This window comes from Mytilus galloprovincialis, chromosome 1 (genome assembly GCF_965363235.1).
Source record: "Mytilus galloprovincialis chromosome 1, xbMytGall1.hap1.1, whole genome shotgun sequence".
In the NCBI taxonomy this organism is placed as follows: Eukaryota; Metazoa; Mollusca; class Bivalvia; order Mytilida; family Mytilidae; genus Mytilus; species Mytilus galloprovincialis.
In genome coordinates, this window is record NC_134838.1 from 108,497,566 (window position 1) to 108,522,817 (window position 25,252).

Here is a 25,252-nt window from a genome sequence, read left to right on the forward strand (position 1 = left end):
TTAATTTGGCATTAAAATTAGAAAGATCATATCAATAGGAACATGTGTACTATTTTCAAGTTAATTGGACTTCTACTTCATCAAAAACTACCTTGACCAAAAACTTTAACCTGAAACGGGACAGAAGAATGAACAAACACACAGACCGAAAAACATACTGCATGTAGGTGGGGCATAAAAAGAAGGAATATGTTGCATTGAAGAGTTTTACACTAGTATTTTTTTAGGCCCTTTATAGCTTGCTGTTGGGTGTGGGCCAATGCTCCGTGTTGAAGACCATACTTTGACCTAAAATAGTTTACTTTACATTTACAAATTGTGACTTTGATGAGTTGTCTCATTGGCACTCATACCACATCTTCTTATATCTATTATTTTGGTCAGCTTAAAATGTCTACCACTGCAGAATGTATTTTGAAAGAACAAAAATTATGTTATATACCTTTTCTCTCTTTAATCACATGCTTGAACTTTTTCACACCTAAATTCCGAAGTTTAGAGGTGAACTAGGGAGGAATTGTTTCAGGAGTCTCCCTTCATCAGTACAAGAAATTCCCAGAGATGATGTATCAGTTTTCAAAATATCAGCTTATGTTAAAGAATAGTAATATTATGGGCTGACACAAAAATATCCCAAAACATTAGTTACATCTACACTGTATTTGACCTTCAATTCAAAGGTCAAGGCCTTTTACAATAGCACATGACTTTCATACCAAATATTATAATAAGTCTTATTGAAAAAAACAAGTAACAAGACAAAAATTCAACTTAAGCAATTTGTCACCTTCTTTCACAGAGACAACAAATATAGATGCAAGACTTTTATTTTATTTTGAGAATATTACCAAACGCAATGGTCCTGGCTTTAGGTTGAGATATAACGGTACGTGAAATGTAAAAGTGGCACTGTCCTTTGTTGTTTACAAAAAAAAGAAATAGTGTACTTTTGAAAAACAACTTTATTCAAAAGAAATTTGTGCATCAAATAATCCAATAAATCTCTTTTCAGTGCAGGGACTTTTAACAATTTTCCTGTCATATGTGACATACAAATGTATAAAATTTTACAGCAATCATTCAACAACAGAAATAAAATTTATAAACATTGTCTGGTTTATTTCTTTACTTTCATAAACCAGGCATTAAACTAGATGTGTCAAAGCGACACGAATAGCCCCGTCCAAAAAGTTGAAAAATCTGCAATTTCAATATAAACACATGTGGACACAAACATGATGGTAGTCTCACATATCAAACATCAGTTCAAAAATCTGGAGGCATATAGAAAAAAAAATCTGTATAATTGTGATTTTCAATAATTTATCAAAGTCCAAAGCCCGTAATTTTAGCAAAAAATTAGCGGGGCAGAACTAAACTTTAACTTGACCTGTAACTCATCATGGTTAACTCACATACCAAAAATCAGCGCAATATCTGAAGGTGTTAGAAAAAAAGACAGTATAACTGTGATTTTCAACAAATTCTCAAAGTCCAAAGCCAGTAATTTCGGCATAAATTAGTGGAGCGGAACTAAACTTTAACTTGATCTGTAACTTATCATGGTTAACTCACATACCAAAAATCAGCCCAATATCTGAAGGCGTTTAGAAAAAAACTCTGTATAATGGTTTGTTGCGGAATTTTGGAATTACGGAATATCTGAATTTTGGACAAGGGTAAAACTTTGTTGCAGGGTCATAAAAAATCAAAAGCTTAACCTAATTCATTTGTTAACAGTATTATATAAAAATCAGACAATAGATTGCATTTCATACATAAAAAAAAAAAAAATATGTAAACTGAAAAATACTTCTAAAGAATGAGTTATCATATTGATTAAAAATCTCAACTCTTTTGTTTATAAGCTCAATAAGTAACCAGTAATATACATTTAATTCTGCAAGACAAGTGAAATTTGTTTTAAATTAAAAGAAAATCATGATAAAATCACTTTAATGAAAAATAAACAAACATATACTTGCAAATAACAGTGTTTCCCACTAGAACATTATATCTTCCTGCATTTTATTACACAACCATTTTATACCCTAAGCAATTCAGAAAAAAAACATCAACTAAGTATTAATCTAAATTTGACCCATAAGTTCATATATATACAAATGTATATGTATTTCACATCAAAATACCTTGAACGCCACAACACATTTACATTTTTTTTTACCTGGAATCACTTGAAAAAGAAATTAGGCTACCCTTAATCAATCTGAATTATTTTTTACCTGGAATCACTTGAAAAAGAAATTAGACTACCCTTATTTGTAAAGATGCTTGTTTGTTGTTGTGATTGAACAATATTTGTAATCATTCCTGTTATCTTGTTTATGTATATCTTAACCTCTTCTAGGACAAACAACCGGAGACAGAATTATGTCCTCTTTTTCAATAGTGGATCAACAAACCAACTTATTGGTTAAATCAACAAATAGCATTTTAATATTTCATTCAGTTATCAACCAATAAACAAAAATTCAACAACCATATGCAATGAAAAAGATATAACATTCTACATACATTGCATAACAAAAGATACCTTCTGTGAAAAGGCAAAGAAAATGGCATATTTCAAAATATAAAAATTATTAAAAAACTATTCAATGTGTTTGATTGGATTAACTTCAGTATTTACATGTACATACCGGTATATTTGTAATTTGTAGCGGTGCATTACATTTGCGCGCATTACCATTACATTTGCGCGCAAAAATCATTACGTTTGCACGCAGCTTTTGCTTACATTTGCGCGCATTTTTTTGACAGGTAAACTCAGGTAAAATACAGGTCATAATACTTTATTATTTATTAATTTGTTCAATTATTTACAAGTATCAGTACCCCTTCCGTTAGTCTAAGTCTCCTAAGGCACCTATTTTGAAAGAATTCAATCAATAATATTTTAGGGAAAATACAGGTCATAATACTTATTTATTTATCAATTTGTTCAATTATTTACAATTATCAGTACCCCTTCCGTTACTCTATCATGTCTCTTCTTAGGCAGAGAAAAAAAGGAGATAAAGCCGCATATTTTTTTTCGATTTTCAGATACAATTCAAGAAGTGGTTTAAGAAATATGTGACATAGCCCATTTATCATAACTTGAACTTAAGATATAACAGGGTTTTAAATTGATTTTAGAATTCAATATGAACAATATATAATTTGAATTAACAAACTATTTTCAAAATTAATAATTGATAGTCATATCTATTATGAAAATACCAATAAAGTATAGTCATTTATAATTTAATATATATGAATTATTATTTTTACCTGAGATTACCTGTAAAATGAATGCGCGCAAATGTAATCAATAGCTGCGCGCAAACGTAAAATATTTTAATCCCCAAATGTGCGCAAACGTAGTGCGCCCATTTGTAGTTATCTTCAAAAGAACAAAGTTCTTCAAACTTATTATGAGTGCATAGAATCCCCCTTTAACGACTAGATTAAATTCAACTTCTGAGTACTAGTATATTTTAGACGACAAGTTTCAACAAGGACAGCTATCTACAATCTAAACTAGAATTCCTTCAACAACTTATAAAATCAGTCTTATACATATATTTTTTGGCAGTAACATAAATGAAGACAAATTTTCCCTTAGAATTAATTTTACATGAAATATCACATGCAATTTACATTGAATTAGAAAATGTATTTCACGGTTTGGCATGCTTACATGAAGCTGCCTACCAAAATATGGAAAGCTCTGATTTGAAGTTCCTGAGAAAATAAGACGGAAATTTGAATGGATTGATAGACATCGAGGTAAACCAGTATACCACTCTCCTTCAGAGCGCTAATACAAACATACTGGTAATGGTGATATTCCATATCATGTTTACTATTTCTACTATGAAAAAAATGGGAAAAAAATGAAGTCAGAGCAAGGATTTGTATAGTCTCACTATACAAGTCCTTGGTCAGAGGCAGACATTATGTACACAAATCTTTATTTGAGGTATAAATACCATCAATAATGACAGACGAATGTAATCAAAGGTAAAAGAACTAAATTATGTCTTACAACAAAATTTTCAGAATTATGATTAATTAAACAAAACACATAATTTGCTAAGGGAAAAGTAAGATTTTGTTTTTTTCATACATATTGAGAGACAATTCTATGACAGATATTAAGAAAGTGAAAACTGATCTAAACTGGTGATTAATGATTTTGATTTGGTTGAGTCTGTTTAGATGAACAAGCATAGAAATGACCTCCACACTAGGGTTAATTCTAAAGACATTTTTAACATCGTTTATCAGAATAAATAAATAAATAAATTGTATGATTTTTATCTGACATCTGTTATTTTGTTTACCTTCAACATGTTCAATGTCTAGCAACTACTTTTCACTAAAAAGTTTTTAATTTACAGCTTGAAATAAAACTATTTACCTTATTTCTATTGTAACTCAATACTATCCTAAATAAACAATTAATGAACAAGAAACACATTTTGTAAATAAAACAGTGTTTCATAATGATGACACAAAATATAACAATTGTGAAAATAAACATTCCAGTCACAAAAACAAATTAAACAACTCCCTAATAAATCTATCACACTCTACAAACACACTATTTTTACATGATCCTGAACACAAAGTTATAGGTTTATGAAAAAACTTTGGTCCCACTTATGCTGCAATTCTTAAACTTCTATCTTATAACTTCATTCATACAGGGTTGTGAAACTAAAGTTTAATAATGTATTAAACTATATCCACTGGATCATACTGTGATATAAAGTCCAATATAGTTTGTTTTTTCCACCAGGCTAGTCCTACTATAAAGGTCACACAACATACACCTACTAATCGTCTTTTTCTAAAACCACTTTTCTTCTTCTTTAAAGTAACGAGATCTGGAGGACTGAAGTCTTTACGTTTTAATTGCTAAAAAAAAAAGATATTACGGTATAATTTTTTAATAATTCTATATCAAAATTACTCTTATGTGTACGTACTTTTTTTTTCTTTTTTTTTTTTAATTATTTCATACTTTCTTTAGTTAAATTAATTTTGCTGTAGTCATATATAGGAATAAATTATAACAATTTTTAAAAGGAAGCAGTCACAGTTTTGATCTGACATATACCTTATTTTATAATCAAATGCTGTTCATTAGGATATGTGGAGCTTTTAGCTGTAAGATCGTTTTTAAGGAATGACTGAAATATTTTTTCTATCTATGAAGAAATAACATCAAAAATGTGGTGCACACTGAATAACTCAATAAGTGTGCACCACATTTTTAATGATATTTTGAATAGACAGAAAAAATATTAAAGTCATTCCTTATAATATAATTCTTAAAAGGAGGTAAAAACATTGACGGCATCACAGTCACATGACAAAATTGGGTCTATGAGCTGATAGACAAAACACTTTCACCCAATCAGAAGACGTGTTACATTCCAAGTAAAATTATTGTCTCATAAAATTAAGTAGAACAAAATCTGACACTAAGACACCATTAAAACCAACTAAATAAAGTATAAATTTACCAAATTTAAAGTTCTAGTTAGTTTCTGTAGTTCTGTATATAGTGACTGTACATTTTTCATTGTATCATCTGTATGTTGTAAAAGTAATTCAGGTCCTGTCCCATCCTGTGCCAAAAAAAAGTGTTAAAAATAATGTAAATATGATTAATAGCAGATTTTACAGAGATAAATTTTCTGTATTAAATGATTGTTTACATAGTCTTGTATGATGCCAAAGATTTCATTAGGTAATCTTTAAAACAAAAAACAAAATTCCTGAAGGATTTTTTTGCATTAATAGTTCTGGTTAAACCTCAAATATTATTTACCTGAACATCTAGAATTTCTGGATTCTTTAGAATCTGGTCCCTTATATATCCAGTTGTGCTTCCAATATATTTACAATGTTTACTGATGTTAGCTACCATGGCAATAGATTCAGCACAGCTGTGAAAGACAAAGTGAAATGCTATCAGTTTATTTTCAGCTATACAGGACAAAGTAACATGCTAGCAATATCTAATAATAGTTTGTACTACATGCCTACAACAAATGAAGTTATTCACATTCAAAGATATAAGGAGGGCTCTTATTGAAAACAGGAATATACTTTAATTCAATCCATTCATATTTTTTCAAGGATAGTTAGATTCAGGAATTTTAATGTTCCATTTTGGATAAAGACAATAATTAAGTAACAAACAAATTCCATTGCAGTATCATACCAAAAATGTATGCTACATTCAAAGTAGTTCAACTAAAACAAATAAATCATAATAAAGTCCCCTTTCGACATTGTTGGTAGGAAGGAGACTAATTAACCTTGACATAAATTAAAAATTTAATTAAGTTATGATCAAAAAGTTATTTGTGTCAATTTTTACAAAAATGAATAAATCACCATCTATTCATGATTAAAATATCTTCAGAGAGAAAGTAATTTTCTGATATAGATGATGTCAATTAAGAGATTACATAATGAATGTGACATTCATAACCTAACAATACTCAAAACATGAAACAAGAAATATTTAGCCACCTTTGGGTATGATTGTAATCCCATCCTACTTAAACAAATCTTACAAATGAAGGGTTATCATTAAAGATTTTCTTCTCTTGGAATTCCATTCGACTGTTAGTATTTTACTTGTCTGGATTTCCCTCAAAATGTATCTTAACAGGACAGGTAGATCATTCCTTGCTGAATTATGCTTTGCTTTTATCTTTTAAGTTGTATGGATGATTATAATAAGTTAAAAGCATAGCATCTAATGTTATACAAACTGTTAGAACAACAAGATTGCATGAGTTGTCAAGGTTTATATACCCAGTATATAATTGAAAGTATTTTTCTTACTTTATCACATGATCACATGTTTTGGCTAAGTTTCATGAAAATCGGTGACTATGCGTGCCGGCCCCCCTATATGAAATGGTTGGTGGTTACAAAGAATTGCTCTTAATAAAATGCTTCACTGAGCTTAGCCTGATACGACCACAGAGGTTGAACCCTGAACAGTTTGGGCAAATTTGGACATAATATTTAAGTTTGATACTGTCTGGGTTAGGATTGTGATCAAATTTTTGACATAATATAAGTTTCTGACACAAAATAAAATTGGTCAAAGATCTTACAAATCAATTGCGCAATACTGTCAGTGTGCAATTGAAGATTTCATCTTGAAACTTTACAAAAATTTGAAATTTGAAAACTTTTGAAGAAAAAAAATATGAATCCCTTAAAAAAATAGTAAACAAAAATCCCTCCCCCTTGAACTTATTGAAACCCCCCATCGAGCAATAACCCCAGTAACCCAAAACTTGATCCCAGCCTTTTGTTTGTAGTATAGAATTTAATACTGAATAGTACAATTTCAGAGAGAGCCATACACTTAAAAACAAGTTATTGTCTGGAAACTAGAAAATGCTTCTTTTGGTCCCTAATTCCTACATGTTTGGGGCAATTACCCCAAACTCAATCCCAGCCTTCCCATTGTTATATGGATCATTGTGTTACAATTTAAGAAAGATCAATACACTTACACACAAGTTATTGTCTGGAAACTGAAAAATGCTGGTTTTTGGTCCCTTTTTGGCCCTTAATTCCTAAACTGTTGGCCCCATAACCCCTAAAATGAATCTCAACCATCAACTTGTGGTATTAAACATTGTGGTACAATTTCATAGCAAATGAATTATTTATACACAAGTTATTATCCTGAAACTAGAAAAATGCTTGTTTTGGGCCCCTTTTGGGCCACTAATTCCTAAACGGTTGGGACCATCATCCCCCAAATCGATCCCAACCTTCCTTGGGTGGTATTGAACCTTCTGAAAAAATTTCATTAAGATCTATTCACTGTAACTTAAGTTATTGGCTGGAAACGAATATGTTTTCTGACAACATCATAACATTATACCATCCCAAAAAAATATTTTGCGGTCGTATAAAAAAAAGAAGAGTATTTGTCGGACACATCGGTAAAGTGCACACATAATAAAACTCATTACTGTCAAGATGCTGACCAAATATAAAGTCAGTGTTGCCCGAGAAAATGTAAGAGAAAAATATGTGTTGGACGGAAAAGAAGAAAATGCAGTATAGCCCAACCCCTGCAGTGGAGTTTAAATAACATACACTCATCAGAAGAATTATTCCCCTTACCTTATCCATGCAATACTGCCCCTTCCCTACAGTGGAGTTTAGATAACATCCACTCATCAGAAGAGTTATTCCCCTTACCTTATCCATGCAATACTGCCCCTTCCCTACAGTTGAGTTTAGATAACATACACTCATCAGAAGAGTTATCCTCTTACCTTATCTGTTTGTTGTATTGTACTTGTTGAAGACTGGTTGTCTCCCATTCTTTCTTATGAACAGTTCTAATACCATCCAATATTTTCTTTCTTACACCAATCTGATGAATACCCATCTGAAAAAAAAGTTTTAAAATTCCAGGAAAAATTGAAGATTTATTTATACATGTAACACTAAATAAAGACACTTTTGACTCTTTTATATGAAATTGTTAGCAGAGATTTACAACAATAAAAAGTACTGTAAATCATGTTATTTTCAAGGATACTTTACCTCACATTTAGCCATCTGTGGTTTACTTAATTTCGCTTTCTTCACTAATTTGAATAATAATCATTGATATTAGTGCCAGAATTCTAATGGTTGATACATGTACAAGGATTTATCTATCTCCGCCAGTCTTTGTTTTTTTTAAAGGATAGAATAATTATGGGCTTCAAAAATTTTATAAGAATTTATTTTCTAAATCATCCCAAATAAGAAAACATTAACTGATATTTATATTATTTTCTGAAAAGTTTTATATATGTTTCGTACTGTTTAGTAAAGATATTTTACCTTTATTAAGTCCTCATCTGTCATATGCAATACTGTGGTAAAGTCTAGATGTTGTCGCTGAAACAAGCTTATATAACGACTTAAGTCTAAACCACACAAAAATAATTCCATTTCTCCATACTTTACCACACATCTACAATATACATATTACGTGAAAATTATACTGAGAGTTTTATTTTATAAATTCTTTAAAGTTATTCATTAATAGTGTCAAAACAAATCCATTACCTCAAATACACATTTCTAAACATTTTTTTCTTAAACGCTTCTTCTCATCTTATCATCTCTGAATTTTTTTATTTTTTTTTAAGTCTCCCCTTTTTAACACTAGAAGTTTTAAATCCAACTAAATAAGGTCATTAAATCCTAATTCTTTTCTTCTTTCTGTAACTTCCTCCTGTGGTTAGGAACACATCAATTGATTGATTATTCTCAATTGGCTTATATAACACGGTCGAAAATAGCTAAAAACACTTTGATATTTTACAGTATAAAACGCAATAGCATATTTAAAAGAGAATGGGCTTATATTACACGGAAAATATCAAAAGTTATTCACTACTCACTGTGGGTCAATACCAAGTTCATCATAATATTCATCATCATACACAAGCTCAGTGATTTCCACGGCCTCTAATTTTAATGCTTCTATATGGTTTGATTTTACTTCTCCTCCCAGCAATGCAACCAGCTGTTAAAACAATATATTTGAAGTGTTAGTTAACATTTGTAAGTAATATATAATCATAATGGAATAATCATTTTGCTTCACATTTATTTATAGTGGCTTTATTTTTGGCTAATTGACCAAGGTTTATTAAGAATTCATGTTTAGAGGACGAGACTATACATAAATTGTTGCTTTTAATTGGTTTTTTTTTATCAGTTTTTGCATCTTTTTGGAGGGGAAATTTGTTTTGACCACAGACTAATGTAAAAGAATAACATTTATATGATTTGACCATTGATCATGGTAAAGGGGTACAATAGACTACAACTAAGATTATATAGTTTAATCCTGCAAGGTGTATGTGCCTTTCCAATGTCAGTTAATGCAAGGAGTTCATATTTGCTAATTTTTCTTTGCATAAATTCAATTAATTAGAAAGATATTAAAGCAAGGACAAGAAAAATTTAAACATTAATTGTCTTAAACAGATTGGTTTTGGAAAATAAACAAATTCACAGTATCAAACACATCTCACAACAAGTATGGTGGCAAGGTGGTTAGAAAGGCAATTTTTGACATATAATAAAATGATGACCCAGAATTGTGTCTCCTTTTTGTGTATTCAATAGAACAATGCAAATTTGAAATCTTACTAACAATACAGATGTTTTACTGTGTGCCTTATTTTATCTTATTACAATATCCAATATAAAGTTTGCATTGTTTCAAAATCATTGAACCATTACTCATGGGGAGGATCAAACATTCTTCATGGAAATGTGATGTGCCAATACTAATACATCTGCATACCAAATATCATTGACCAACCATTATAGAGTATCCAAAGACTGACCTGGTAACAAACTTGAACATATAACATATAATTTGCAAAGTCAATGTACTATCACTGAGAGGAGGGAGTCAAATAATCTCCAAGGAAATGCTTCATGCTATTACAGGTCATTTGCTTACTATAAGCAGCTCCCTTCATAGTAATATAATCACACACTTTTTTAAATGTAAACAATGCAAAATTTTAAACAGGAATGGACCATGACCATATGGCATCAACTAATCCCTATAGATTTCAAATGTACCAATGTTTATTCAACTGTATACCATGGCCAAATATCATTGATTTACCATAAGTGGAATCTGACCTTATCACAGACTTAAATAACTTCTGACACCAGAAACAGCTGGCATATGCCTCACTTCTGTGACTTTCACTGTAGGCTAGAAAAACACAAGAATGTGTCCATTGTACACGGATGCCCAACTCGCACTATCCTTTTCTATGTTCAGTAGACCATAAAATTGGGGTTGACACTCTAATTTGGTATTAAAATTAGAAAGTTTATATCATAATGACATATGGAACATGTGCACTAAGTTTAAAGTAGATTGGACTTCATCAAAAACTTTTACCTGAAGTGGGAAAGAAAGATGAACAAACAATTTGACATACAGACCGAAAAACCTAATGATCTTAAATGGAATTTAAAATTGTACCTTGAAGGTTTTCAGTAAAATCTTCTTACCTCATCATTTTGTTGTGAGACAGCTAGATCCAGAGGTGTTTGTCCATCACATTGTTTTATACTCATATCAGGCCAACGGTTCAATAAAGCCTTCACAACTTTCACATGGTTTTTACTAACAGCCCAACTCAGTGCCTAAAGTGGAAGGAAAACTTGTTTTACATCAACAATAAATCTTTTAAAAATGAAATGTGATTAAGATTGTCTGCATATCATGTAAAATCATTGAAGAAACACATTCCACCACCGTGCAATATGATATTTATCCTCTCTAAACAATATAGCCTTCACTCCTAGTGAATGGGTGCAACACAATCTAAAAGATGATAAAAAAAAATACACCTTTTCACAAAATAGCAAATCAATAATTATTAATATAATTATACATAAATAACTGCTATATACAAATCTTCGACTTACAGACCAGCCTCTACTATCTTGTTTGTTAACATTTGCACCACATTCTAATAATTCAGCTACTACAAGTTCTCTCCCTTCCCTGGCGGCATAAATCAATGGCGACATGTGGTATCTGAAATATACATTTCAAACTTTAAAAATTTATTTTTACAATGTATATGCCTCTATGGAAAGAACAAGTGGATATAGGATTCATAGTATACTCAAACTTCACAAAATCCTATTTCTTTAAATTTTAAACCTACTTTCATTTTTTGTTTAAATATCTCAGATACCTTCATTATAGGCCCATACTAACATGAATATGTTTTTTTTAAACACCACACCTTCTTATTTTTATATAACAAATGACCATATATTTACCTATCATGACTGTTAACATCTGCCCCTGCACCTATAAGTATTGTTACACAGGACAGTACATTTTCTTGATTACTGTTTGTGGATGAACATGCTGCCATTAGTACATTAAACATATCTAAAATAAAGTGAGAAAATCAAAATGTTATGAAATTGTAATTTGGTATCTTCATTGTGAAATATATTAGACACTGCTAGATATAACATTAACATTACTCATACTCTACTCTTTCCAGGGGTCCACTCTCTTATATGAGAATAAGGAGATGCATTTATATATAACATATAATCTGATCTGAATGCAGCGATTATAAAATTGAGAATGGAAATGGGGAATGTGTCAAAGATACAACAACCTGACCATAGAACAGACAACAGCAGAAGGTCATCAACAGGTCTTCAATGCAACAGGAAATTCCTACAGCTGGATGCGTCCTTCTGCTATGTTCGTATTGGTCAGTTTAGCTTCAAATGAAGAGATCTAGAATATCTAAAGTTTAAAATTTGAGCTTCAATCTAATTTGGCATAACTTGTAAAAGATTTTAACTGCTAACAGTACTATTTCATTTCAAAATGACAAAATCGCAATAATAAATGCACGCAATAATTTCTGAATTTACAATAGCTAATATCTGCATAGTAGAAATTCATAACCCAGGAACTGCAAACAAGTCAAATTCAACCTGTGTTTACTGGTCACTAGCTAACAACATTCACCATGATGGTGAATAGCATGGTCACCATTTATATTGTGGAAGGAAATAAAACGGTCATTCGGCAGAAAAAAATGGAAATCATTGTAAGTTAAGATGGGAGCCAAACACATCTCACAACAGGTATAGTTCAAACTCGCAGCATACGTGTTGACAAGCTACCTAGCATTGAAGATAAACTTCTTAGAATACTTGGTCAGTGTGGCTCAAAACAACTTTTGTTAGGCTTATAAAAAAGATTAACCAGATATAACTTAATCGCAGATAACACCTGAATGACAAATGTCAAATGAGTCAAAAGTAATACTTGATGCATATTTCAAAGGATTTTTAGTATAATCGTAGCTTAAGTAATTTAACAAAAAACTGACCTTGGTCTATTTTCCACATGATTAAAGGGTATAAAACAGAAACAATTCACATAAAATAATATGTAAAATTTGAACTTCTGTGTTTTAAAATCCCATACAATTAAAACTAGAGGCTCTTAAGAGCCTGTGTCGCTCACCTTGGTCTATGTGCATATTCAACAAAAGACACAGATGGATTAATGACAAAATTGTGTTTTGGTTATGGTGATGTGTTTGTAGATCTTACTTTACTGAACATTCTTGCTACTTACAATTATCTTCATCTTTAATGAACTTGGCTCATTAGTTACAGAAGAAAATATTTTGTTCAAAATTTACAAAAATTTACAAAAGGAGAAGGTTCACGAAGGGTTAAAATTGGCCCTGATTTTTTTATGTTTTTTAAATTGGGTCAAAATATTCCAAATTTCATATAGAAATACTTGTGATAATACTATTAAGACAAGATTATTTTTTCTGGCACTTTCCTTTACAAATTATCGAGCTATGACCCCTTAAATAAACACAATTTGTAATAAAAGGTCAATTTTGGTACTTTTTCCCCATAATTCTAATTGTTTTTGGCATAATTTACTTTGGCCGCCATCTCCGATTCAAAAAGTTTTTATATTAATGAAATCTATATCAAAATTGGAATCTTTTGGTTACAACACATTTTGGATCGTAGGTGGCAGCCAAAGTGTTTCTAAAGCTTTTAGGTCTGAAAAATGCACAAAATCATCATATTTTGACAAAATGTCCAAAATAGGCTTACTTTGGAGAATATTATGTACTCTTATGAAAAGAACTGATATATTTAGCATTTAGACTTTTGAAATAGACCCATTTACGAACCAATTTGAGACCTTTTTGGTGTTTTATGATAAAGTTGATATTTTAGGCCATTTTGTGCCATAAGTGAACTTTGTCCTTTATGAAAATTGTTAAAAATTGACTGTAAAGGGCTGTAACTCCTTAATGGGTCAAATGACCATTTTTGTCACGTTGATTTATTTGTAGATCTTACTTAGCTGAACATTATTGCTGTTTACAGTTTATCTCTATCTACAATAATATTCAAAATAATAACCAAAAACGGCAAAATTTCCTTAAAAATTACCAATTCAGGGCAGCAACCCACCAACCGGTTGTCCGATTCGTCTGAAAATTTCATGTCAGATAGATCTTAACTTGATAAACAATTTAACCCATGTCAGATTTGCTCTAAATGCTTCGGTTTCAGAATTATAAGCCAAAATCTATATTTTACCCCCCATGTTCTATTTTTAGCCATGGCGGCCATCTTGGTTGGTTGGCCAGGTCACGCCACACATTTTTTAAACTAGATGACCTTTTAGGCCAGGTGAGCTAAAAAATATATTTTTGGCCAACCATTACTTAAGCAAATGAAAAGAGAGGGAGAAAAAGTAAGGTTAATACTTAATGCCCCCATTTTATTATTGTGGTGCAAGAAACTGAGATAATCAAATCAGGATATAAATATTTTTTAAAAAATCATCCAATGTGAACTGTTGTAATCCTGTGCACAGGCTTTAAAATGACAGATGTTAAAAAAGAAAATGAAAGTAGAAGTTAAATTGAAACAGAAAATAAAAGCAAAACTGATAGTGAAAGTAATAATGAAAGTGAAAGTAAATGTGAAAAGAACTTTCACTTTCTTTTTACCTAACTCAAATGAACTTTGAAAAGTTTTCATTTTATTCTTATTCTGGTGGAAATTTCAATTATAATGTACAGAATCAAATTGAATAGCAGTCTTTGGACATATAAAAATGAAGTCAGTATTGAGTGTCTTAGCTTGTTATCTGTAGTCATAAAGTGTCTACAAAATGTTTAAATTCATTTTGGATATAATTCATCACAGAAAGAAACTTAAAATGCCTTGGTTATTAAGAAACTATAAACTGAATATATGACAAAGGACTTCAAATGACTGCAAACCATGTTTTTGTCACTTTCATCAATGTCACATTTTATGAAGCCATGAAGGGAAATAACTCTTGAATGGCAAAATTAAACATTTTCAAAATCAAACATGATCTCAGTTTTCATCAGTTACAACCAAAATGTGAAAATTATAAGTAGAACAGTTCTTGACCTCTTGCATGGAAACAACTTAAAATGCAAATTTCCAATATGCAAATTGAAATGATTGAATATTCATTTATTCCTTGTCCTAATTCTATTGTAGTCTAGAACACCTTAATACTTAATCTTCAGAAAAACAAAAGTGTGAATCTTTTGGACTTTCTACGCCTAGACTTGTAGTGACCACTGAGGCTTATATCCCCACTCCTTACAAATTTCCAATCAAAATTATTTTCAAAAAGAATATCATAAACAATTTTAATATAACCGAACAAGAATAAATCTACAGGTTTTATTACAAACAATTGATAAAGAAAATTGCAATCATGTTTCAGTAAAAATTGAAAACAGTAGGTGATAATTACAATATTTTACCATGGTGACATTTAACATTGGCTCCTTTATTCACCAAAAATTCTACGATCTGCTTGTTAGCTGAATTGGCAGCATACATCAATCCAGTCCAACCACATTTCAATACAGTATTAACATCAAAACCTGAAAGAGGGAAAACATTATATTGTAGTGGATACACACCAAACTATATATATACAAGCTATCATATTGTATAAATTCAAAAACAAAACTTTGATTTAGGAGTCTAATGCCACTTAGATAGGACAAACATAAACTCCATAACATATGGTAACTGCATATAAGGTATGAAGCATCTACCTTTCTCAACTATAAAGCTTTATACAAATAGTTTACATTGCCACTGCCACTACCAAATACAAAACCTATGTCTCAAATTGTGTAACTAATGTTGCAGGCGAGACAAAAGACAAAAAGAAAAATTTGTACCATTAGCAACAGATTCTGTGATGACACCCATATTTCCTCTGGTGATAGCCATTCTGAAATCATCAACACCAAGTTTTCTTTTGACTGGTCTCTTATGGTTAGCCTTATCTGGGACATTTTTCTGAGCAGATTTCTTTTGAGGTGCTCCAAATCCACCTTTCCCAACATTATCTGGCTGTTGAAAATTATTGTTTGTCTGAAATTAAAGCATATACACTGTATTTATCAAATACTTCAAAGAAAGTTTAAAATCAAAGTGCTTGTAAGAACAGAAAAAAATTGCTTTAATTTATCAGTGGGAAGTAAAATTAAATATTGCATTGTCAATAAAGCATTGATTGTCATTTCTGGACAATGGGTGATAACTCCAATTTTAAAAGATGGCTTTAACAATGACATCATAAATATTTTTAGAACAGATATTAGATACCTGCACCTTGCAAAAGTTATGTAATTTTCTTGACAGGTGTAACATCGTTTTGTCACTTGAATATCTGAGCACATATTACACTGATTTTTATGGAAATGTTCATTGATAGGATGTATAGTATGTTATTATCAATGCACTATATATTGTGTATCAAAAAGGTAGTGACAAGCCTTAGAAGCTTTAGATATCAAATCAGTAACATAGAGTTTTGATTGCATTTCATGCAATCTTTCCCAATAAAAAAATAATTATTGTATCACCACTGCATCATAACTGAGTACTGGGTACTAGTCCTACGTAGATTTTGACTATTGAACATGTAGCTATAGACTAGTTGCTACATAGAAATTGATAGCAGCTACGCAGCTGCTACGATATTGAACTCAACCCAGGTACCTTATCAATATTTCACTAGTTTTACCATTAAAAAAAAACTACTAAATTCATGAGAGCCTGATTGACTTATCTGTCAAATAAAGTCCTGCAGTCTATTTTTTTTAATTTTGCTTGAAATTGTAATACATGTAAATTGTATTTCATGAACATGTACCAAGCTGTACTTTAAGATGAAAATATCTATGGATTCAAGATAATAGACAAAACAAGAACTACATGTAGATATAAAATTGTCACTAGCTATTTAAAGTTTTGAACTGTCTACCATAATATCAAGAAAATAGACAAGGGCATTTAATTAATTTCAGGGATCAAATGATAATTTTTAGACACATGTATGTCTTGACTTTTTTGCAGATCTTATTTGTCTAATTACAATTGTTTTTTATTAGGCCAAATAAAAAAGTATGTGTGCTTCCAGTTACATCTGAAAAAAAGTTAGGGTAGGTAGGTAGGGATTTTTTTTTATTTTATGTTTTTTTTTTACATTGAGTCTATGGGAGCAACATTCTGACTTTAACAGTGCTTAATGAAAAATGACAATAAAATCTTTAGGGTAGGCTATTTTAATTTTAAGCCGAAAAAGTAGGGACGGTAGGGTTACAGGAACCACACATATATTTTTATTTGGCCTTATCTAAAATAAATCCTAAAATTATGTAAATATGTAAAAAAAAATTTTTTTACCAAAAACACATCTTCAAACAGCAACACCTACTCCTTTGCTAATAAGACAGGGTAAACATGGTAAACATGATAAACACAAAAACAGCAGTGTTATCCCTGGTGTTATAATTGGTACCATTTAACAGTGCTTTCAGAGATTTTTACAAATGGATACCCAGCTACATTGATCCTTTGAAAAATCTCAGTCTGACCGCGCTACATGTACAATGATGTATAAAAATGTAAGCGCTCAGAAAAGTTTATACCAAACATGCCAAAAGTTGTAGCTATTTTGGTTTATTTCTACCATAGGCAAATGATAGATAGGTTCTAGACCAGGGTAAAAGGCAGGTAATCTGGACTTAGTCCAAGATTCCTCTGACATCCAACAGCTGTTTTGCCAGACAAGCTGGGGCCGTGGGACGTCAGAGCTCGTGATGATTTATGCAAATGACCATACATGTAATTGAACACCTCGTTCATTTACAATGCAAGTAATCTAATTGTCCGAGAGCTTCAGTCTGTTATTGTGGTTGGCTACTAAATGCTTAGGCCACAATTAAAAATATTTTGGTTTGCCCAAACCCTACCCAAAGTTCGAGACAGTGGGAAGGTAGGTAGGCATTTTCTTCTTTTTTTCAAAAAAAGAAATTGAAGTATCGGGTGTTTATTAGTCTTCATCTGATTAAAAAATAACTTCTTCAAATCAGGACAATAAAAGAATTTGAGTAGACAGCTTTTTTCTGGGTAGGTAGGGTGTGGGCAAACAAACCTATTCTTTTTTATGGCCTAAATACCGATCTCCTCTAAAGGAGGTGAAAAATCGTAGTTGGCTACTAAATGTTAACAACTGATCTCCTATAAAGGAAGTGAAAAAAGCATAAATATTTGCATATTTGCATCTTGAGGTCGCAAGGTCTCTCGTAACTTGATGTCCATTTGAAAATAAAAGTAAAAATGTCTGAAACGATGGGTCACTGAGAAAACTGTCTGAAAATAACAAAATAAAGGGTGGCAGGTAGGTGAAACTTAAATAAATGAAGAGATAAATGAAAAATGAACAAATTGATAACCGATTTATATAATTCCAAGGCCTTTAGTTGGCACCAGAAGTGACGAAGCAGCGAATCTATTTTTGATGGGCAAATATCCACTTTTTGGTATGGAACGAGCTCAAACGTCCCAAGGACCCAGTTTGTCTGGCAAAACAGCCATTAGAGTAATCTCTGACTTTCTGGACTGTAAATGAAAAATGAGGGCATTTAGGATAGGGAGAGACATTTTGACTTAAAAAAAACTACATATAGACCATGCAGAGAGTTGATGCATAAAAAAAACTTACCAAAACAAATTTAACGCCCCCTTCTCATACCCCTTGAGCATTTAGCAATGGACCCCAACTTAAGTGAGGTTGAACTGACACAAGTAGAAGTCCTGCAATGCCCATATTTCTATATTCTCTGTAACCTTTGGTGTTGAATTTTGGACAAAATTTTAAAATCTTGGAAGGAAAAATCATGATGTCACAGATTGAGGGATACTGGAACAAAGATAAATTACATTTACATCTCCATTGCTCCACTGTGAAGCTTTTGGATGGTTATAATTTATATGATTGTTATCACAGCCTAGGATAAATCCATCATCATTGTCGTCGTCGAAATCGTCTTCGGCACCACCGGGGAAAAAGTCCATGGTGCTCGCCATCTTTGCATGACCTATAACCTGGCTGAGGGTACTGACTTCGATTTGCAAGAAAGTGAGGATTTTTTTTTTATATTTATTGAATCTAAGAACTCCACAAAGGATAGAAAGAATCAACCCTGCGATTTCAAAATTGGACTACTAAGCGAGACATGGAATAAACGGTTTAAAATTTTTGAGGGAGGGAGTAAGACAACTCGCCCCAATGGCAAATGGCCCCACATCAAATCGCCCCTCGCCAAACGTTTCGGAGAAAAAAAAACACTTATTTCTTGTTTACATACTCGCCCCACTTAAATAGAAATTGCACACTGATCAAAGAGGTTAAATCCCTTTAAATTTAATTCTGTCAATTCGCCCCACTTATGAAACTGATGGTTAAATTCTCGATGAATGATTATTGTACGTCTGCCGGCAAAGTCGCCCCACTTATGAAAACGTATCTTCACATAATAAAAAAAATTGAAATTTATTACATGATTTTGATTGCAATTCAATGATGTTTCACTTCTTAAAGGGTCTATGTATTTCCTGCAAATTTTTAGAGCACACAGAGACATATAGATGTCTCTGGAGCACATAATTGCAAGCAACATCACGAAACACCTTGAATCCAACAACATACTTTATGACTTGCAACACGGTTTCAGGCTAAATAGATCGTGCAAATCCCAAATAATATCACTAATTCACCAGCTGTGTTCAAACATAGATGTAATACCCTGTACTGGTCAATGAGATCAACAGATAAGAGATTTGGCTAGAGTTACTTGATTGAGGACAACACACATATAACATCAAAGACAGTCAATTTGGTCATGGTTCTTTGTATCTAACAAAAGAGAACAGTGGGGAACTTTTGGCGAGCTTTATCTATGGGGTATTACATCTATGGTTCAAATAACGACAAAAACATACAAACCGATCGAATCACCTTCAGGTCATTCCGATGTATTGCTATCGCCTCAATTTCCATTATGGAAATTAGTTTTGGGTTTTCATCGATCTTTAAAAATTATAGGCCCGTGAACAATATCTAGTGCAAAATAACATTACTTATCGCTTGTTTTAAATTCATTGTTTTAATGGATACTCCTAAAGGTACTTTTTTTAAACACAAATCAATAGTATGAAAATGTTTTGTCGGTAGATATATATATAAAAGTAAAAAATCATTGATAATTTTTTTTAACATTATATATACATGCAACTGTAGTATAATAGTCCTAGGTATAATGATTTGTATCATTACAATATAATAGTTATTACGGTGCGGTTGAATTTCCTGTCATTTATTCATTATCCACGCACGAACTTGTCTCAGAAAACAATGAATTTCTGTACATTAACCTCAGTTTCACTGAAGTATAGACATGTGATCTTTTTCTGTGACATGTGCTTTTGACCATCCACAAGAACTTGTGGTTATCCGATGTTCAGTACTTCAGTACTTTGATAATATATACATTAATGACTTACCCGACTATTTACATCACAGTCAAATTAGGCTCTTTGCTGACGATAGCATCATTTACCGACAGATAAAATCAACATCAGATTGCCTTTAACTCCAGGAAGACCTAGAAGGGGCAATCAAATTGGAACAAGACTGGCTAATCAGTTCCACCCTGACAAATGCAACATACTTCGAGTGACCACAAAGAAAAGACCTATCCATTTTTATTATAACATGCACGGTCACATTCTTGAGTCAGTTGAAAATGCAAAATATTTAGGTATAATTATATCATCAAATTTAAAATGGAACAAACACATTCAGAACATGATATCAAAAGCAAATAAGACTCTTGGATTCATCAGAAGAAATTTTAAAATAAACTCAGTATTCATCAGAGACCGAGCATACCAAGTCCTTATTAGACCAAAACTTGAATACTGCTGCACTGTCTGGAAACCTTACACAACAGAGAACATTAACTCCCTAGACGTGCAGCGAGATATGATGCTCCAACTACAAATATACTGAAAGTGTAACAAACATGATTAACACACTTCACTGGCCAACATTACAAGAAAGGAGACTCAAAAGGAGATTAAATATGTTCCATAGAATAACTAACAACAAATTGCCAAACCACATACTGACATACTCATTAAAAGCAAATCACCAGGTCTAGCCACGAACAAACATACCGACAAATTTGATGCAGCAAAGACAGTTACAAATATTCAATTTTCTGCCAAACTATAAAAGACCGGAACAAATTACCTGAACCAATAGCTTGCAAGACCACTACTGAGTGCTTCTATGAGAGACTCACTAGAGAGATGCTCCTTGACACTTACAAACACCTACCGTGAAGTTTAATATGTATCTTGTTTTTATCTTATACCAAAAATTAAAAATAAAAATTGGAAAATATTACTTGCATATACATTTGTATATATGTATAAAAATTGAAAAATTATTATGAAATCAAAAATATATTTTAATCATTAACAATATTGTTAAACCAGGCATGCGCCAGAAAGTAATCATCAACAATGAAGTTGATGTTTTTCTGTATATAAAGAAGAAGAAGAAGAAGAAGAAGAAGAAGAAGAAGAAGAAGAAGAAGAAGAAGAAGAAGAAGAAGAAGAAGAAGAAGAAGAAGAAGAAGAAGAAGAAGAAGAAGAAAGAAGAAGAAAGAAGAAGAAGAAGAAGAAGAAGAAGAAGAAGGGTCAGTATCTGTCAAATTCATGATCACCGATTTGACTCAAATTCTCATTTTTGATTCATAACCATCTAAAACATTTATCAAAATTATAAAAAGTGACACTATACAAACATTTATCAAAATTATAAAAAGTGACACTATACAAATCCTTGTTAAAATAAAGGAAAGTGGAAAGGACTAAAAAATGGATACTTGTTACAAGTGCGAACGAGATAAGAACGAAAGGAAATTTACAAAACCATATCAAAACGAAAACAATATTTTCTGAATAACTGGAAAGGACTAAAAAATGGATACTTGTTACAAGTGCGAACGAGATAAGAACGACAGGAAATTTACAAAACCATATCAAAACGAAAACAATATTTTCTGAATAACTTAATATGATATAAAATAAGAGTCTTACTTGCTTCAAGTTGATCTACAGGGTGAAAATGATAAATATGATTCTTTAAGTCGAAAAATTAATTAGTTAGACCTGATTTTGACACACTTTGGTTCTCTAAATAAACGAACAAGAAGAGATTATTGGTCAACTTTGTGATTACTGCATGCTCTAAATGTGGATATTGGTATATTTGACTTGGAAACCCCCATGAGGGGCTACACTAATAGCACATTTTCAGGTGCGGATCCAAGAATTTGAAAAGATGAGGGCCTATAAGGGCTAGTTCCGTATTTGTTATTTGCGCATTTGTAACTTATCATATGAGAATCGGGCGTGTAGTAAGAGTGACACGGTCCCTTTACGTTAAGAACTCATGCAACCATGCAACAACTCGTTGGTTGCCAGTTGCAGGTCCTTATCCAATATGCCCTCAATTTTCAGTGGGGGTCTTAAATTTGGCGACCTTCGTCCTTAAGGGTTTCCATTACAGGACCTTCCTATTGTATTAATTTATTTTTCATTTGATATCGTCCTGAACATGCATATTTTATGCACGTTCAGGACGATATCAAATTAACAATAAATACAAAAGGACGACACGTTCCTGTAATAGAATCCGTGCAGGGTGAACTTTGAGGTCTACAAACTTTAGATCGTCACTGGAAAATGAGGGTATATTTTGACACACTTTGATTCTCTTAAATAAATGAACAGCAAGCAGAAATTATTTATCAACTTTGTGATTACTGCTTTAACTCGGTGGCTATTTATAGTATATGTCTGTATATTGGACTTGGATACCTCCACGAATAGCTTCAATTGAGGTACATTTTTCATCGGCAGGTGCGGCTCCAGGAATTTTAAAGGGGAAGGCCTAGTAAATTTTCTTTCGTTTCGTTCCGTTCTTATACTGTTTCGCATTTTAGTCCTTTCCATTTTTCAGGCTATATTTTACTCAAAAATCTAAATGATAAAAAACTGTAGTTCAGTTGAGTATATTGGTAAATTTTGCTTAAATATCTAAACTATTTAATTTTTAAACATAATTAATAATTCAAAAATTGTAATTATTTGGTGAATTTTTCAAAGTTTAAAAAAAATAAGAAAATTAAATTTATTATTTTAAAACTTTGATATACATATAATATACAATACATACAAAACGTTATGCGAGCAACTACAAAAGTGATTCTGTATATATTGGTGGAGGATAGTACTATTCAATATATAGTGTACATAACGTAACGGTACCCAAATTGCACCGAGTACCCAAATTGCACCTATTCAGCAAAACTAGCAGCGAAAATCTTACAAGATTTCATAGAGACTAAACAATTTGTATTTTTATGATTTGATACTAAGCACATCTTTCGACATAGGTAAAACTATTTAGATATGCACAAAACGTTCACAGTATTTATCAACAGATGAAGTATTTACTGAAAAAGCAAAATGTACTGAAACGTCGCCATGCGACGTCATCAAAACGTCATCTTTTTAAAATGAGCAAATACAATATGTTACAAGTATCCATTTAAAAAATAATGAAGAGTACGCATTGAGTAATATCCAATTGTTCAAAATATTTAGAGAAATTTAACAAAAGCTCTGTTATTAGACTTTTGACGATGTGAATTTAAGCATGGATGCAATTTGGGTACTCCTCATTTCAGAATCATTGATGGTTTGGAGGTCAGTTTAGACCAATTTTTCTATGATTCCATATGGAATAAAAATCAAATTGGTGTACCTTTATAATAAAGAAGGATACGGCTACAAAATAAACACAGAATGGACATTTTTGTCTTTATCATAAAAAAACGTAGATTGAAAAACTGTCAAAATAGGTGCAATTTGGGTACCGTCACGTTATATTCGTGCATTCATGGTGGTGGGTTTTGTTCTACATGCCGTACACATACTGTAGCGGTGTGATTGTCCTACAAAGAATGTGAAGATTTGGAAGAAGAAGAAGATAAAAAAAAAAATCCAAATAACAAAAATTTGAAAACCTTTTAATATTTTGAATTGTTAAGTGTTACACGGAATGCAGTCTGTAAAAAAAACAACCCACACTTTCCACTTGCCTACAAACGCAAGTGGATAGTCATGAGGGGCTGTTTTTAATCTGACTGGTCTCATTTGTGGTCACACTCAACTAGTAAAATATCTTGAATTTTTTGTCAACATGTAAATCATTGAAATGTCTATAAAAGAGGGACGAAAGATACCAAAGGGACAGTCAAACTCATATATCTAAAACAAACTGACAACGCCATGGCTAAAAATGAAAAAGACAAACAAACAACAGCACACACGACACAACATAGAAAACTAAAGAATTTATAAACAACACGAACCCCACCAAAAAACTAGGGGTGATCTCAGGTGCTCCGGAAGGGTAAGCAGATCCTGCTCCACATGCGGCACCCGTCGTGTTGCTTATGTGATAACAAATCCGGTAAATAGTCTAATTCGGTAGGTCACATTCATGAAAGGGAAGGGGATTGTAGTTACGACGTAAGGAACATATCCGATATCATTTGTGAAACGGTTATTCCATAACGGTCAACCAACTCGTGATGGCGTCCGTAAAATTTACGAAGGGATAATTTCAACTTCACCATTTGGAACTCTTGGTTCAATAGCTTCCTTGTGAGCATCAACCCTCTATCAAGAAAATCATGCTAGGAAATGCAAGCACGGGAATATCGTATTAATTGGGAGATATATACCCCGTATGCAGGTGCTGCTGGAATGTTGCTACTTAGAAATGGAAAGTTCACAATTGGAAAGCTGAAATCATCTCTTTTGTCGTAAAGTTTTGTTTTCAACCGACCCTTATTGTCAATTTCTAGATGTAAGTCAAGATATGAGGCCGACTTAACTGTATCTATAGTATCCTTTATCCCTAGCTCGATTGGATAGATGCGTTCCACATAGTCACCAAATTTTGAATTATTTAGTGAAAGAACATCATCTATATAGCGAAAAGTAGAGTTAAAGGATATTGCTAACTTCTTATCTTTCTTCCCAAGAAGTTCCTGCATGAAGTCAGCCTCATAATAATAAAGAAACAAGTCGGCAAGTAGAGGGGCACAGTTTGTTCCCATTGGAATGCCGACAG

General features: G+C 31.9%; 1 protein-coding gene across 2 annotated transcripts; it reads right to left on the bottom strand.

Moving 5' to 3' along the window:
* Nucleotides 1-944: 944 nt before the first annotated feature.
* Nucleotides 945-19,096, bottom strand: LOC143050046 (ankyrin repeat, SAM and basic leucine zipper domain-containing protein 1-like). 2 transcript variants are annotated; one of them, XM_076223795.1, is made up of 12 exons: nt 18,922-19,096; nt 15,864-16,059; nt 15,435-15,557; nt 11,890-12,004; nt 11,527-11,638; nt 11,107-11,241; nt 9,462-9,586; nt 8,896-9,028; nt 8,337-8,452; nt 5,846-5,963; nt 5,538-5,642; nt 945-4,926 (listed from the first exon to the last, which is right to left on the bottom strand). In XM_076223795.1, the coding sequence occupies exons 1-12, from the start codon at nt 19,060-19,062 to the stop codon at nt 4,744-4,746; spliced, it is 1,602 nt and encodes a 533-aa protein (XP_076079910.1). In that variant the 5' UTR covers nt 19,063-19,096; the 3' UTR covers nt 945-4,743. The 2 variants fall into 2 exon arrangements, with proteins under 2 accessions (XP_076079910.1, XP_076079909.1); XM_076223794.1 differs by having other exon boundaries at nt 18,916-19,095.
* Nucleotides 19,097-25,252: the final 6,156 nt, after the last annotated feature.

Bases quoted from the DNA above. Each gene is read 5' to 3' on its own strand.
- LOC143050046 (XM_076223794.1), bottom strand. From the start codon at position 19,062: ATGGCGAGCACCATGGACTTTTTCCCCGGTGGTGCCGAAGACGATTTC. The intron at 16,060-18,915 runs GTAATTTATCTT...CTTTAATTTCAG, and splicing joins GGAGCAATGGAGATGTAAAT to ACAAACAATAATTTTCAACA. The intron at 4,927-5,537 runs GTAAATTTATAC...TTTTTTTTTTAG, and splicing joins TAACTAGAACTTTAAATTTG to CAATTAAAACGTAAAGACTT.